Raw genomic sequence first — 16,752 nt, 5'->3', positions numbered from 1 at the left:
GCAGATGGACGTCAAAACGGCATTCCTTAACGGCTTCCTTAAGGAAGAGTTGTATATGATGCAGCCGGAAGGTTTTGTCGATCCTAAGAATGCTAACAAAGTATGCAAGCTCCAACGCTCAATCTATGGGCTGGTGCAAGCATCTCGGAGTTGGAACATTCGCTTTGATGAGATGATCAAAGCGTTTGGGTTTACACAGACTTATGGAGAAGCCTATGTTTACAAGAAAGTGAGTGGGAGCTCTGTAGCATTTCTCATATTATATGTGGATGACATACTATTGACGGGAAATGATATAGAATTCTTGGAAAGTATAAAGGCCTATTTGAATAAGTGTTTTTCAATGAAGGACCTTGGAGAAGCTGCTTATATATTAGGCATCAAGATCTATAGAGATAGATCAAGACGCCTCATTGGTCTTTCACAGAGTACATACCTTGACAAGATATTGAAGAAGTTCAGTATGGATCAGTCCAAGAAGGGGTTCTTGCCTGTATTGCAAGGTGTGCAATTGAGCACGGCTCAATGCCCGACCACGGCAGAAGATATAGAAGAGATGAGTGTCATCCCCTATGCCTCGGCCATAGGGTCTATTATGTATGCCATGCTGTGTACCAGACCTGATGTAAACCTTGCCGTAAGTTTGGTAGGAAGGTACCAAAGTAATCCCGGCAAGGAACACTGGACAGCGGTCAAGAATATCCTGAAGTACCTGAAAAGGACTAAGGATATGTTTCTCGTTTATGGAGGTGACGAAGAGCTCGTCGTAAAGGGTTACGTCGACGCTAGCTTCGACACAGATCTGGATGACTTGAAGTCACAGACTGGATACGTGTATATTTTGAATAGAGGAGCAGTAAGCTGGTGCAGTTGCAAGCAGAGCGTCGTGGCGGGATCTACATGTGAAGCGGAATACATGGCAGCCTCGGAGGCAGCACAGGAAGCAGTCTGGATGAAGGAGTTCATTACCGACCTAGGGGTGATTCCCAATGCGTCGGGCCCAATGACTCTCTTTTGTGACAACACTGGAGCTATTGCCCTTGCGAAGGAGCCCAGGTTTCACAGGAAGACCAGACATATCAAGCGTCGCTTCAAGTCCATTCGTGAAAGTGTTCAAAATGGAGACATAGATATTTGTAAAGTGCACACGGACCTGAATGTAGCAGATCCGTTGACTAAACCTCTCCCTAGGGCAAAACATGATCAACACCAGGACGCAATGGGTGTTCGATTCATCACAATGTAACTAGATTATTGACTCTAGTGCAAGTGGGAGACTGTTGGAAATATGCCCTAGAGGCAATAATAAATGGTTATTATTATATTTCTTTGTTCATGGTAATTGTCTATTATTCATGCTATAATTGTATTGTCCGGAAATCGTGATACATGTGTGAATACATAGACCACAACCTGTCCCTAGTAAGCCTCTAGTTGACTAGCTCGTTGATCAACAGATAGTCATGGTTTCCTGACTATGGACATAGGATGTCATTGATAACAGGATCACATCATTAGGAGAATGATGTGATGGACAAGACCCAACTTAAGCATAGCATAAAAGATCGTGTAGTTTCGTTTGCTAGAGCTTTTCCAATGTCAAGTATCTTTTCCTTAGACCATGAGATCGTGCAACTCCCGGATACCGTAGGAGTGCTTTGGGTGTGCCAAACGTCACAACGTAACTGGGTGACTATAAAGGTGCATTACGGGTATCTCCGAAAGTGTCTGTTGGGTTAGCACGGATCGAGACTGGGATTTGTCACTCCGTGTAAACGGAGAGGTATCTCTGGGCCCACTCGGTAATGCATCATCATAATGAGCTCAATGTGACTAAGGCGTTAGTCACGGGATCATGCATTGCGGTACAAGTAAAGAGACTTGCCGGTAACGAGATTGAACTAGGTATTGGGATACCGACGATCGAATCTCGGGCAAGTAACATACCGATTGACAAAGGGAATTGCATACGGATTGATTGAATCCTCGACACCGTGGTTCACCCGATGATATCATCGTGGAACATGTGGGAGCCAACATGGGTATCCAGATCCCGCTGTTGGTTATTGACCGGAGAGGCGTCTCGGTCATGTCTGCATGTCTCCCGAACCCGTAGGGTCTACACACTTAAGGTCCGGTGACGCTAGGGTTGTAGAGATATATGTATGCGGAAACCCGAAAGTTGTTCGGAGTCCCGGATGAGATCCCGGACGTCATGAGAGGTTCCGGAATGGTCCGGAGGTAAAGATTTATATACGGGAAGTCTTATTTTGGTCGCCGGAAAAGTTTCGCGCTTTATCGGTATTGTACCGGGAGTGCCGAAAGGGGTCCGGGGGTCCACCAAGGGGGTCCACCAGCCCCGGGGGGCCACATGGGCTGTAAGGGGTGCGCCTTGGCCTACATGGGCCAAGGGCACCAGCCCCAAGAGGCCCATGCGCAAGAGATAAGAAAGAAGGGAGAGTCCTAAAAGGGGAAGGCACCTCCGAGGTGCCTTGGGGGGGAAGGACTCCCCCCTGGCCGCACCCTTCCTTGAAGGAAGGGGCAAGGCTGCGCCCCCCCTCTCCCTTGACCCTATATATAGTGGGGGGAAGGGAGGGCAGCAACATCTAAGCCTTGGGCGCCTCCCTCCTCCCCTGCAACACCTCTCTCTCTCTCGCAGAAGCTCGGCGAAGCCCTGCCGGAGACCCGCTACATCCACCACCACGCCGTCGTGCTGTTGAATCTCCATCAACCTCTCCTTCCCCCTTGCTGGATCAAGAAGGAGGAGACGTTGCTGCACCGTACGTGTGTTGAACGCGGAGGTGCCGTCCGTTCGGCACTCGGTCATCGGTGATTTGGATCACGGCGAGTACGACTCCGTCATCCACGTTCATTGGAACGCTTCCGCTCGCGATCTACAAGGGTATGTAGATCCACTCATTTCCCCTCGTTGCTAGTAGACTCCATAGATGCATCTTGGTGAGCGTAGGAAAATTTTAAATTATGCTACGATTCCCAACAAACGCCACGGTCACGCGGTGACCACGCGGCGGGCATGCGAGTCTACGCGCTTTGGAGTTGGGGCCCCGGGCCACCGTCCAAACCTCGACGTATCACCACCAAACCATGTATTTATACTTAAATAGATACTTATGTAACTAGAAATGATTTTTGGAAAAAATAAAGAGCAAACTATAAGGCAGCTGCAGTTCAAATTTGACCCGTTTCCTACTTAATCGACGAAAATTTGTCTTTTTCACGAGAGGAGGATAAAAACTTTTGACACCTAACCATTTTATCAATTGTGCATTAAATATGACCTAGTATTTTATAAAATTGATTTGGTCCAATTTTGCAACAAATATATGGTACGTCCTTCACAAAAAAACTCATTTTGGGCACTCGGAAAATGGAAAATTGATTTTTTTCGTCCAAAGAAAATGAAAACTTCCTTAGGCAACATTGTTTGCCGTTCCAATATGCACGCTTGTGCACAATATGAGATCATTTGAACAAACTATGACATTAATGTGGCCATAAGATTGATCATTTGGCTTGAAAGCCATGCACCTTCACACATCATAGCTCTTTTCTGAGAACACTTTTTTAAAACAATTGTCGTAGTACAAGTTTATTATTTTTCCTAGTAACTTGGTCACATATAATGACACAATGCGAAGGTTTTCCAATTTTTTGATTATTTTGAATTTTTTTATGCCTGTTTCAAAATGCGGTCAAAACGGCGGGAATGACCGTTCCTAGCTAGTGGTTGAATCTTGGAATTTTTTTGGTGTTTCTCTGATTAAATAGATACTTATGTACCTAAAAATGATTTTTATGAAAAATAAAGAGCAAACTATGAGGCAGCTGCAGTTTAAACTTGACCCGCTTCCAACTAAATCAGTGGAAATTTGTCTTTTTCACGAGAGGTGGATAAAAACTTTTGACACCCAACCATTTGGTTAATTGTGCATTAAATATGGCCTACTATTTTATACAATTGATTTGGTCCAAATTTGCAACAAATATATGGTAGGTTCTTCACAAAAAAACCTCATTTTGGGCACTCGAAAAATGGAAAATGATTTTTTCGTCCAAAGAAAAGGAAAACTTCCTTAGGCAACATTGTTTGCCATTCCAATATGCACCCTTGTGCACAATATGAGATAATTTGAAAAAACTATGCCATGAATGTGGCCATAAGATTGATCATTTGGCTTGAAAGCCATGCATCTTCACACATGATAGCTCTTTTCTGAGAACACTTTTTTAAAACAATTTTCGTATTGCAAGTTTATTATTTTTCCTGATAACTTGGTCACATAAAATGACACAATGCGAAGGTTTTCCAATTTTTTGAATTTTTTTGAATTTTTTATGCCCGTTTCAAAATGCGGTCAAAATGGCGGGCATGACCGTTCCTAGCTAGTGGTTGAATATTGGAAATTTTTTGGTGTTTCTCTAATTAAATAGATACTTATGTACCTAGAAATGATTTTTGGAAAAAATAAAGAGCAAACTATGAGGCAGCTGCAGTTCAAATTTTACCCGCTTTCTACTGAATCTGTGGAAATTTGTCTTTTCCACGAGAGGTGGATCGAAACTTTTGACACCCAACCATTTGGTCAATTGTGCATTATATATGGCCTAGTATTTTAGAAAATTGATTTGGTCCAAATTTGTAACAAATATATTGTAGGTCCTTCACAAAAGAACTCATTTTGGAAGTTCGAAAAATGGAAAATGAATTTTTCGTGAAAAGAAAATGAAACCCCTAAATCAACATTGTTTTTCATCCCAAGATACACACATGTGCACTATATTGATTCATTTTAACAAACTATAAGTGGTTAATATGTCGAATGTTTGCCCTGAATAAGAGGATAAAAACTATAAGAAAAACAACAGATTTTTTTTACACAACCTTAATTCTGATTGGTGGAATCAGCTAAGGCATGGATTGATGACATGGCGTACATCCGCCCACCCACCCGTCCATCCAACCATCCCGAGCCAGATCCGCAGCCACCCCACGACCCCACGACCAACCATGACCTAACCTATCCATTCCTCCCCCACCCCACGATCTCCCCTCTCTTCTCCTCCTCATCCACCGCACCCACCCACCCACACCCGCCAGCCGACGACCTCCACTCCACCGGTGGCCTCCGCCCTCTGCCCCCGATCCTCTCCACCTCCCCTCACCTTCTATCCTCCGCCCTCCGCCTTTTGCCCCAAATCGAGGAGGCGGACGCCGTCAGATCCGCCATGCCCACAGCTCTCTCTGCCCCACCCCAAACCCTACCCACAGCCGCCACCGTGCTCCGTCACTGGAGACCTCGCCGCCGCCGCCCCTCTCCCCTCGCCCTATCTCCATACCGCACGCGAGGGAGGGAGGGAGGCCCCAAATCGAAGCGAGCGGCAGCTTCCGGATCCAGATCGGGAGGGGCACACATCGTCACCTTCCTCCGCCCCTTGGCTCCTCTGTGTCGCCCTACCCCGCGGCTCCCGCGACGCCAAGCCGGACGGGAGGAGCCACCTTCCCGCAGCACGCGCGCGCCGGTAGGGCGAGGGGATTGATGGCGAAGCTGTACGTGCAGGCGGTGCCCCCGCCGGATCTGAACAAGAACACCGACGTGGTTCATGTACCCGGGGGTCTAGACCACCTACATCTTCATCCTCTTCGTCTCCTGGCTCCTCATCCTCTCCATCTTTGGCTGCACCCCCGGCATGGCCTGGACGCTCGTCAACCTCGGCCACTTCGCGGTACCCGGCTCTCCCCCTCCCCTCCCTCCATTCCTTACACGTCCTTGACTCTCTCTCGGATTAGGATTGCGATGGTGATCTAATTCTCCATGCATTCAGGTTTCAGCTTACCATCATTTTGTTGTTATGTCTTGCATGTTCCTACCTTATGAGTATACAGAATAGATAAGTATCACTACCAAGGATTGATATCTCTCATTTCCATCCTCAAAAGTGTTGAAATAGCAAACGTAGTTATGCCCCTGTTGGGTGTATAGTAGGTAAAGTAGCAGAGTACACCGATTACCACTGACATACACTTTCAAAGACCTTTTAACATAGAGTTCATAGAGTTATACAGTGCTTTTTAGCTTAGATATCATACAGTTATGCAGTGCTCCCTACACTATGTCTGTTTACTATATATATCATTCATGTATTCTTGGATAGTACTGACTACATATGCAGTGCTCTGGGTCAGTTAGTACCATGAATTCAACTTTGATGATAGGCTAGACGTCTCTGGTACGCATATGTAGTGCCATGTCTCTTTATATTTGTAAGTTGAATATAGTGCTCTCTTTGATGCTAGGTCAACCATGAATTCAACTTTGATGCTGAAGCCCAAGGAGTAGGAGGTCCTGGTGCTGGAGGATGCACAGGGGAAGACCCATCTCAAGGGCCTCTCTAAGGTACAGTACTAGTATCAATACTGCCTACTCTGCTCTCACAATGCAGCCTCTTTTCAAATTACATAGATGATTACAAAAAATAAGCTTGGGTTAGCTTCATTGATGCCAATTGTTTTTACATCCCACCCGACATAACCATCTTAACCGCGTGGTGATCTCTCTCTATTAAGAGGTTTTTATTTGTCTTCCTTTGCAGGTTTATGTCAGGTCCATTGAGGATTTCGCACAGTTGGGTTGTTTCGATGAGAACCAGGACAAGCAGGAGGCCACCAAGGCTTCTTATACCCAGCAGCAACCTACTAAACCCTCTTCTCACCTGCAGCCACCACCCCACACACAAATACCAGCTGGCAAAACAGTTGCCCAATGGGCACCTCCACATTCGTGCCTATGTTCAGCAGTATGTTTAGAATTTGGAGCCTTGCACTTTGTAGAAGTTAGGCTTAGTATTCCAAGATTAACTGCATTGCTGTTAGATTCCAAATAAGTGTCTTGATTCCAAGATTCACTTGTGCTGATTGTCAGATAGTGCTGGTAGATTATTTTGATAACTTTAGGCCTTCATTTTCTTATCTTCCATTGACACAAGCACTTTTATCATGTTAGTAACGTCTGTAAATAGCATGATTACTGCCTAGCTGCTATGTGCCTATTTTCTCTAAAAAAAACTGAGACATGTTTGAGCTGACGCTGACTGAGATAATATAGTAATCAGTAAAAACTGAGACCTTCTTGAGTTTTATAGGAAACTGCACTGCTAATTGAGCAGCAACATCACTGGAGTTAGCCGTTCTTTAGTTTCATGAACTTGATATGAACAAATTTGATTAAGAAATCCTGATGCTTATTCATTTAACCTGATGGTCTTATATTGTTATGTGTCGCACGCGCCAAACGCGTCCAGAGTCTTCTTTCCTCCAGCAGCCACTGATCTACAGCTAGGCAGTGAAGTTCCCTATAACTAAAATGGTAGGATGCACAAGTTTATAAGTCAGGTTTGTTTAGTTTAGGTCTTATGGATGAAGCATGGCAAGTATATTTTATTAATCTCCAGTAATAATTTAGGATAATCTCAAGTACATTCATTCATGCGACATTTTTCAAGTATAAAACTAGCTTGTCTGCAACATAAAGCTGATTGTGGTGCTGAATGATGTTTGTCTCGCATCTTTGGGCTTCATTGATGAATGTTTGATTCTCATCGTCGATCAGAGTTTGGTCTGAGCCAAGTTTACCTATACTTGGTCAGCTCAGGCGGCTTCGCTAGCCCAGTCGCTGTTGTTTTTGCCCATTTGTGTTGTTGCTTTAGTAGCATCCTCTGCTTTCTTTTACGTAGCAACAGAGCACCACTCTTACCCTGCACTTCTCTCCAGATTATGCTACAATTACAAATTTACAATGCATTCATGCATGAGGAGTGCATGTGTTGGCATCCATGAGATCAGGAATAGTTTGAACAAATGAGCCGTAGGGTCTTTTTGGAACTCATTGATGCATCATAACTCATTTGGAGAGCTACCTACTCATTTGGATGCAATATCATGCTTGCTCTTTTGAAATCGATAATGATGCTCTGAATGTTAGTTCTATTGCCATTGTGGATTAGCTTCTGCCCCTCAAATGCTATTGACAAGTTGCATCCCTTGACTCCATAGATTAGTGGAATTATCATGAGTAGTATACAACCTGAGATGTCCGATTGTATACAAACTGCACCTCGAAATTGATATGTTCCAGGCTGTGTCTTTGATTGCAAATGTTTCTTCACTATAAACTCTTCTATCTGTGATAAGTGCAACTAGAAGAATTTGTCCCATCTAAAATTCTGTAATCCCTATTAGCTGAAACTTGAGCATTACAAAGTTTCATTTCTAAGTTCAGTTTGTTGATAAGACATCCTCCTCCTATTTCTGGGACTATTTTATGGTGTTGTGAATATACATTGTGATTTACAGTTACTGATCTGTGCTCCGTTGTCATATTATGGTCTAATATATTTTGTTTTGACTCTTTCTCTGTTGCCAGGAAAGTGGTGAGGAGATGTTGATGATGCCTACTTGCTTGGTTGTTATGGCGATGCATGCACCGGTGAAGCAAGCACACATGTAAGGCTGCCCCATGTATCTTCCTTGGCTGCAAACATCATCCACAGGTACGACAAATGTCCCACCTCTATGTGTCGTTGTGCTCCTCTTCTCCTTGCATCCGAGAAAACTGGTGCTTAATATGCTATTGATTTACAGTGTATGTTCGTTAACATCAAGTCTAAACTGTTGCTTTGATTTTTCCTGTTACTTAGGATAGCAGTATGACTTGGACAAGCTACAAGCTCCCAGCGCGTCTGATCCAGGGTGTGTTAGGGCCAACCTGTTACGGAAGATGGCCATGCTCACGAGCCCCTCTGGATCAAAATCTGTATTCCTTTCTGCCTCTTTTTGGATTCACTCATATTTTGCCTTGTGGATTGATGGATTTGTTCTATGGTACTGTAATTGTAAAGTCTGGTCCTCATTTAATTTCTGTAATTGATTGCCTACTTGACGAGGCTATACCAACTGTCTAAATTTCGAATGCATGCTAGATAAGGCTTTATTAAGCCCTTGGTGTTGATTGAGCGTTTGCTCCTCTAATGTTCAAGATGTTAATTGTTATATACCTCTCATTGTAGGATGGCAAGTTGTGGCAGCTGGAGCATGTCTCACAAGAGAGAGCAATGAAATCCATTGTACTATTCCGTTAAAAAAAGTACATTGTGCTGTTATGAAATATTCCTGTGTAAGGAAATGTATTCCTGAGATGATTTTTTGTGTTATGTAAACCTTGGAGATGTGTTATGTGATGTGATATGATGGTTGACTTGAATTTGACCTGGAGTTTTCCTAATTTGAATGAAATAATGTTGGATGTATGTGTGTGATTGGGCTAAAGTCGGCTTGGGCCAAATTGGGCAAATAATTGGGCCGAAAAAGGCCACATCCCAACAAGCATCGAACAATTTCAAAAATGAAATCAAAAGTCTTACAAAAAAAGAAATGGACTGCAAAAAGGCCGAGGGCCAAAAAATTGCATGAATCCCAAAAACTAAAAAGGCCGAATTGATGGGCTCGGCCCATGTAAAACACCGAACTGGACCGGGCTGATTCTTATCAACGACCTTTTCAATTGGTCGCAATTTTGCCACGTCGGATCTGACGTGGCCTGGGCAGACAGCCAGTGACCAAAACAAAAGGTCGTTGAACTAGTGACCTTTTGTTTTGGTCGTGGAATTCCACGACCTTCTCACACAGAAGGTCGTTAATTTCAGTTTACGACTGCCAGCTTTTAACCTTCTGGTTTTGGTCACAAAAAGGTCGCAAATAAAAAACAATGACCTTTCAGTGACCAATAGTGATGGTCGCAAGTTGACATATTTCTTGTAGTGGGGGGCCGCGTTCCACCCGGGCTTGGTGGGCCAGGGGTGGACCTGGTCGTGCACGGCAGAGCAGATGGCCGATGCCGTGGGGGGCGTGAACTAGTGCCCCACGCCGCCGCGGTCACCGACGCCTCGCCACGGGAGGAGGTGGTGCAGGCACCGGCCACCTTCCAGCCCGCTGCCCCCGTGCACTACGGACCGCCGGCCCACCTCTGGATGCCGCCGGACTACGTCGACCTCGTCAGCGACGACGACGACACCGGCAGCCACTGAAGACGGCGACGGCCACGACATCGACGGGCGCGACGTTTTTTAATTTATTTTTATGTTAATTATGGCACTGGGCCATTAAGTGAACCGTGAAACTGGGCCGTTTTGTGGCCATGACCCCTTAACTTATGTTTTAAGTTTTTTTAACTACGTTTATTTACCTTTTTAAGTCATTTTATTTTATTTTTTCTGTTTTTTTATCACGTCCAACACAGACATGATTTGGGGTGCGACCGCGCGCTGGGCGCACCCACGACCCAACGAACAGAGGCGGACATGGGCGAACCCATTGCCGCGCCAAAGGGACAAAATCCGGCCAAACCGGACGTCCGTTTGGGGTCTTGCGGTGGAGTTGGCCTGAGATGTGCTTAAGTTTGGTAAGATGTGGCTAGAAACCAAACAACCCCTTAGGGTGTGTTTGGTTCGGCAACAAAGTGTAATGGAATGTCATGGTTTTATTCCAGTGTAATGGATCCGTTCCATTCTCGTGTTTGGTGCGGATAATTCGAAGGAATGGAATGGTTATATATTGATGTTTGGTTTGATGGATGGAATAGAATGGATTTGTAATGGAGATAAACATTCTTACTTTTTAAATCGGTGCCAAAGTTTCACGTAAAACAAAGTCATTGTACATTTAACTTCTGGATAAGCAGTTCCTGCAACTGAAGTTTGCCTCGCAGAACTGAACCGGGACAACAAAACTGCAGTCTGCCTCGCTGAACAGGGGTGTGAGAATCACCGAATCGGACTCAAGCAATTTTTGTTTGAGCATCAAGAATAGAATCCATCCGTCCACGCAACGAACAGGGGTGTGAGATACAAGAATGGAATTCAACCACAAGATAAACAGCAGCTACAAGAGAAGAAAAACAACAGCCGAGAGTGGCGACCGGCTGGATAAGCGGCTTGGCCTTGGCGTCCCCACGCGCGACCATGGCCGGCTTCTCCGTCGAGCACGGCGGCGCGGCGCTTTCCGACGTGTGGCGCCACTGTTGCCCTGCTGCAAGATCGACACGAACCCGCTCGCCCGCCGCGCGTGGTTCAGAGGAGAGGGAGACTGTGCTTCGGAGGAGGATGAGACGAGGGAGCCGGCGTTGTAGATCGAAGGAAGATGGCCAGCCGCGCAGACCGGAGAAGGAGGGCCGGCGGCGCAAATCGCGGGAGAGGAGCCGTACGAGAGAGACAGGGCTGCGCGAGCGCGAGGAGAAGAGCGGTTCCGCGTGGTCCGCTCGATTTGGAGGTCTCACCCCGTTCCGGATCTGGCCCGAATATTTGGTTCGTTTTTTTTTTGAAGGTAAAATATTCGGTTCGTGGGAACGATCGTTCGACCTGATAACCGAACGCGAGAACGAGGCCTTAGAATGGGTTGGACCCGTGACATTCCGGCCCATGACAGCAGGGCGCATGCGAGTGACTAACCAGTAGGATTTCGGCCCAGGCCTGTCAGTTTCACGTGGTTCTGGGCCGGCCAATTCTAAACTGTCCCGATAAGGCTGCCTCGCCGTCGTGGATCGATCCCACCGCCGGGCCACGGCGGAGCCTCCCTCCGCCGTATTTCCTCCGAGCTTCTTTCTCGTCCGCCCCTCCTCTCGCCGGATCCCGGTCGCCCCACCGCAAATCCAGTGGAGGATCAGCTCGAGCTTGGCGGCGACCAGAGAGGAGGAGGGAGGTGGCACTCGGCCGCGTGCGGCGGAGACGGAGAAGGGCGCCGGCTGCTTCAGGTAACATGCCAACTGCACTACCGCGGGTACTGAAATTTTGGCCCGCCTTCACACCATTGTAACATCAGCGGGATTTATCAGCATATCATCTATTTTCTTTTAAGTTATAATAACATCAAACTATTGCAGCTCGGTGGAATTTCTAGTCAGCACACTATGTGCTGAATGATGTGAATCTTATTCACAAAAAAGAAAAGAACGATGTGAATCTCACCACTACGATTTACAGACCTAAATATATTACTCCATGGAGTACTACTAGTTAATAAGAGCAGGAAATATACCGCTTGGCATGAGTGGTTCGCTATCTAAAAAAAACCAAGTGCAGGAAATACTCATTGTGTTACTCTGTTTGGTACTTATGTAATTATAGATGGTACGAAGGTGCCACTGAATTAAATAGTTCAAAAAAAAACAGAGAAAATAGTGAAGAACAATTGAGTAGCAAGAATAGTCAGAATGTATAATACGAAGGATGATTAAGTAATCTCTTTTGAGCAGAAATTTGTTGATAAGTTAATCGGAACCTTGTTTATTTTTCCTTTTCTGATTTCCCTGGTTAGATCCTTTCAAAGGATTTCTCATATAGTTGGAATCTTCCCCTTGTTCGCTGAATCACTGTTGGTTGAACTCTGTAGGCTGTAACCTCTGGACTGGAGTCCTTGTCTCACCTAAATGCTCGACGCCTCCTCGCCCCAGCCGCGAGACGGCGTCCTGTGGGCCGAGGCCGCCTCCTCGGCCGCCCTCCGCCAGTACTGTGCCCTCCCCAAGAAGGGCAAGCCACAGGGGCGTGAGTCCACCGTCCTCGCCGCCTTCCTGCTGTCCTTTCCGGAGAACCCACTGAATCCCACCGTCCTCTCCCTCGCCACCGGCACCAAGTGCCTCGGCGCAGCACGCCTTGGGCCTCACGGCGACCTTGTCCACGACGCCCATGCCGAGATCGTCGCCCGTCGCGCGCTCCTCCGGCTCATCTATGCCGAGATCGGCACGAACAGCCCACCAAGTTGGCTGGTTGCATCTGGTACTGATGGGCGGTGGAGGCTGAGGGACGGGCATCAGCTGCATCTCTACATCACCCAGCTCCCCTGTATGTACATTAATTTTTGATTTTGTTCTTCTAAAGCTGAATTATCTTCTGCATTGCTGATAATACATCTTAGTATTTGTTCAAAAATAATCTACCGCTTTCTTTGGATTGCTGCAGCGATTCTTGGAATTTGTTTATCACAGCACATAGTGTGAACAATTGATTTAGTTCATTGGTTTGGTGAACTTTTGCAGGTGGGGTCATGCCGGTGCCGCCGTCACCTTTGGAGGTTCGAAGGGATCAACTGGATACCATGGTGAATGGATGCAGTGGTATGCTTCTTTCTTGTTCTTGGTGTTCAGCAGAAGTTGTTAGTTCATGCCTGGAGGCTGGAGCTGCTATTTTGAATGTACTATAACCGATAGGTTTGCTGGACTGTCTGAATTGGACCATGGCCCGGTATAAATGTTTTTGGATAATTTTGTTTATCAATCAGAAATGACTTTTTTATGATGATTTTTTGAACCCAATTGCTTTGGTGGTGCTGTGGAAGTGTGGTACACTTACTAGTTGACAACATGACATTAGTGACTAGTGACCACGGACCTATGTTCGCTAGAACTAGAATTGTTGTGTTTAGGTATCTTTATTGAACTTATCTGGGGGATCACACTTTGGACTCTGCAAATGTTTGATACAGCTTTGAACTTGGACCATTCGTTTTTATTTGTGTTGCTACTAATTCGTTACATATTTTCTAATCGGCACAGCACTTTCCATATCAGATGTTGGTTTCGTTCAGAGGAAGCCAGGGCGTGGTGATACAACATTGTCAGTGAGCTGTTTTGACAAAATTACTCGCTGGTGTGTCGTTGGGATTCAAGGTTTGTTTTCCAGAATCATTTGCAGATCCATATTTTGATTATGTAAGACCACTTATTTTCATGGATGTATGTGGCAGTATATGGTGCAGACCACTTTAATGGCAACCATTTCTTATTTATTCCCAGTTAATTCTTTTTGTCACTTCACTCATCAGCTGATTATGAAGTGTTCAATTTTCTTACTCAATGAAATGTCACCTCTTTGTGCATATGTGTTCTTCTACAGGTGCATTGCTGTCACACATTCTCGAGCCCTTGTATTTGTCCACCATTACCATTGGACAATCACCTGGTGGTGCACCTGACGGGTTTTGTATTGAAAGTAACGTTGTAAAAGTCCTTGGTGCTCGTCTGTCCTGTCTATCCAGAAAATATCCTGACCCTTTCAAACCGAACAAGGTTGGTTTTCATTCCTTCTAGTCATGCAGTGAGACAGCACATTCTTCACGAGTCATCATGGTGTACCTTTTCTATACCTGCAGCCACTATTTTTTGAGGCACCTATCCCCCCTCAAGAGTTTCAACATACTTCAGGAGATATACCGCCTTTGACTTGCGGGTAGTTATACGGTTTGTTGCCATTTTGAGCTCCTTTTCATTTTGTTTGTATTGTATTGTATTTACCTTTTTTGGTTGACCTCCTCGTTTTGCCATTCATTTATTAGGTACTCAATATGCTGGAATAAATCCGGTTTGCATGAAGTTGTTTTAGGAACAACTGGGAGAAAACAAGGTACATCTTCAAAGGCAGCATCCTCACCCTCCACTGAGTCATTGCTCTGCAAGTAAGAGAGTTTCCTTTCTCAGTCTGAGCATCCTGAATTCCTGATGTAAGCCTGTCACAGTATCTGGGTTTTGATGGCAGGATAAGATTGGCAGAGGCCTTCATATCACTTGATCATGCATTAGTCACAAAATTCCGTCATGAGAAGCTTTCTTATCGTGCAATTAAGGTATTTCATCTTGTACTGTAAGATTTTTAATCACTCAAATACATAATGAGCTGAAGCCACACAGCTAGATTACATTAAATGATTCCTGATTCTTTGCCAGCAATGATTATGGATACAAGAAGTGAAGGTTTAAGGTGTCTTATCTCTGTTGTAGGATATGGCTTGTGAGTACCAGCAGATACTTGAGCTTCTTAGGAAGGCTCCATTTTTTGCCCGATGGCGTGCTAAGCCAACATCGGTTGATTCGTTTACAGTTCCACGGTCATAACCAGATCTCGAAGTTCTATGCTGCGTCCCAGAGGCTGGTTATTGAAGTTCCTTGATTTCACCATAATTGTAGCAGATTTCTGTACCAGCTCTTTCAACTTATTTGTAGCATGTATGCTTTTGCACAATACTGAAGTATTGAACAGTCGTAGCCTGTAACAAACCTAAAAAGCCCTGTGATGTTTGGCACCATGAGGTGGGTGCTTATATGGATTGGTAACTGTGTAACTCTTGTTCTTTTAATTGTTGGAGAGAAGAAGAAAAGGTGAAGCAATCGGCACACAATAAATATGTTCACTCTGTGATGTTTGTCTCAAATGTCCCAAAATAGTAGACTTTGCCACTTTTCAAGGAACAGTCCACTTAGTTGTCTGAAGTTACAGAGCAGTATTTTGCTGTACCCTCTCCAGTACTTTTATGACCTGTTAAGATACTGATTAACAGTTGACAGTTCTTCACTTCCCAATCATGTACAGGCATTGACACCGGCGCAGCTCTGAGTTCAGGCATTGTCGAAGTAACTTGGCAATCAGAGCTGAGAGTTGTGCTTGTGTTTCTGGCCAATTTGCTCATCACGGTGCGTCATTTTGGCAGCGTACAGCAGAGCGGGGAGTGACACTAGAAGAATGGTCATCATCAAGATCCTCGTTCAAATCAGCATGCTCTGGCATAATTTGCCTGAGTTAAAATATGTTTAAGTTAAAGGATAATAAGTACCAGCCAGATCTAACTTTTCAAGCTTACAGTACCTTTGTGGGGTTCCCAGCCTATTGTTAGCACTATACATCCAAGATCATTCAACTATTCAGAGGACTTGATGCTAAACTGACGCGAATTGTCACAAAATTTCTGTGGGAGTGGTCACAAGGGTAATAACCAGGTACGCACTAGCTGAATGATTTTTTTAAGCAGATCTCAATGTAGTTGAGCTTGCAACTGGGGCGTTGCGATGTAACTATTCTCAGCAAAGTAAAGAGGATTAATAGTAGCAGCTGCTGACAAACATGACCACAATGTATAGCCCTTTATTAGACCAGGATAGTTTTTCACCATCATCTATAAGGGTAGAAACAGTTAAATCTTGGGGTTGCTGTGAGCTGCCAAATGATAAAACCAGCTTGATTCTAGTTGTAGTGCTGCCAAAACGAAACCTTGTTTTAGTTGAGCATACTGGTATTTTACTTCCTTTGCAAATTTTGATTGGCCAAAAAACAACAGCTTGCGGAATCGCCTTTGCAGGGATGAGCTGAACAGAGATGAAACATAAGATGTACAGACATGGTAGACACAGGTACATTGGCACCTAAGAGATGTCCATGAGCAATGCTTCTAAGTAGCTAGTGTCATTAAGTGGGGAGTAGCTGATGGCCCTCCCTCTCACATAATACTCTACACCAAACTCACCTCACCACCCATGTCCTCACACCCCGGCAAGTGACCAGTAGTAGTCGACAACACATCAGGCCACAAGTGTGGTCTAGCATAGTACTCCCTCCGTCCGGAAATACTTGTCGGAAAAATGGATGAATCTAGACGTATTTTAATTATAGATACATCTAATTTTATTCATTTCTCCAACAAGTATTTCGGGACGGAGGGAGTACGTAGTAGTCTCTTGTCATTACATCAAGACATTCAGGTCTAGTAACTGACAACAACAACATGATTGATTCTGACTCCAGTATTACATCCACTGTTCTTCCAGCAATTTATTTTCCCTTCCTAGCTACTAGGAGCTGGACAAAAACTGCAAGGAAGAAAAAGTTGCAGGAGATCTTCAGATTTTCTATCTGTTTTTT

General features: G+C 44.9%; 1 protein-coding gene across 2 annotated transcripts; it reads left to right on the top strand.

The window, feature by feature from the left end:
- The first annotated feature begins 11,587 nt into the window (after positions 1–11,587).
- Positions 11,588–15,255, top strand: LOC123050716 (tRNA-specific adenosine deaminase TAD1). Of its 2 annotated transcripts, none has more exons than XM_044473470.1 (9): positions 11,588–11,822; positions 12,461–12,909; positions 13,104–13,181; positions 13,635–13,733; positions 13,960–14,132; positions 14,216–14,292; positions 14,399–14,518; positions 14,599–14,686; positions 14,841–15,255. In XM_044473470.1, exons 2-9 carry the CDS (start codon positions 12,498–12,500, stop codon positions 14,952–14,954), a joined length of 1,161 nt encoding a protein of 386 aa, XP_044329405.1. In that variant the 5' UTR covers positions 11,588–11,822; positions 12,461–12,497; the 3' UTR covers positions 14,955–15,255. The 2 variants fall into 2 exon arrangements, with proteins under 2 accessions (XP_044329405.1, XP_044329404.1); XM_044473469.1 differs by having other exon boundaries at positions 13,620–13,733.
- Positions 15,256–16,752: the final 1,497 nt, after the last annotated feature.

Source organism: Triticum aestivum, chromosome 2D, assembly GCF_018294505.1.
Source record: "Triticum aestivum cultivar Chinese Spring chromosome 2D, IWGSC CS RefSeq v2.1, whole genome shotgun sequence".
In the NCBI taxonomy this organism is placed as follows: Eukaryota; Viridiplantae; Streptophyta; class Magnoliopsida; order Poales; family Poaceae; genus Triticum; species Triticum aestivum.
Note: the sequence above shows the minus strand (reverse complement) of the source record. Positions and strands in the feature narration are given on the sequence as shown.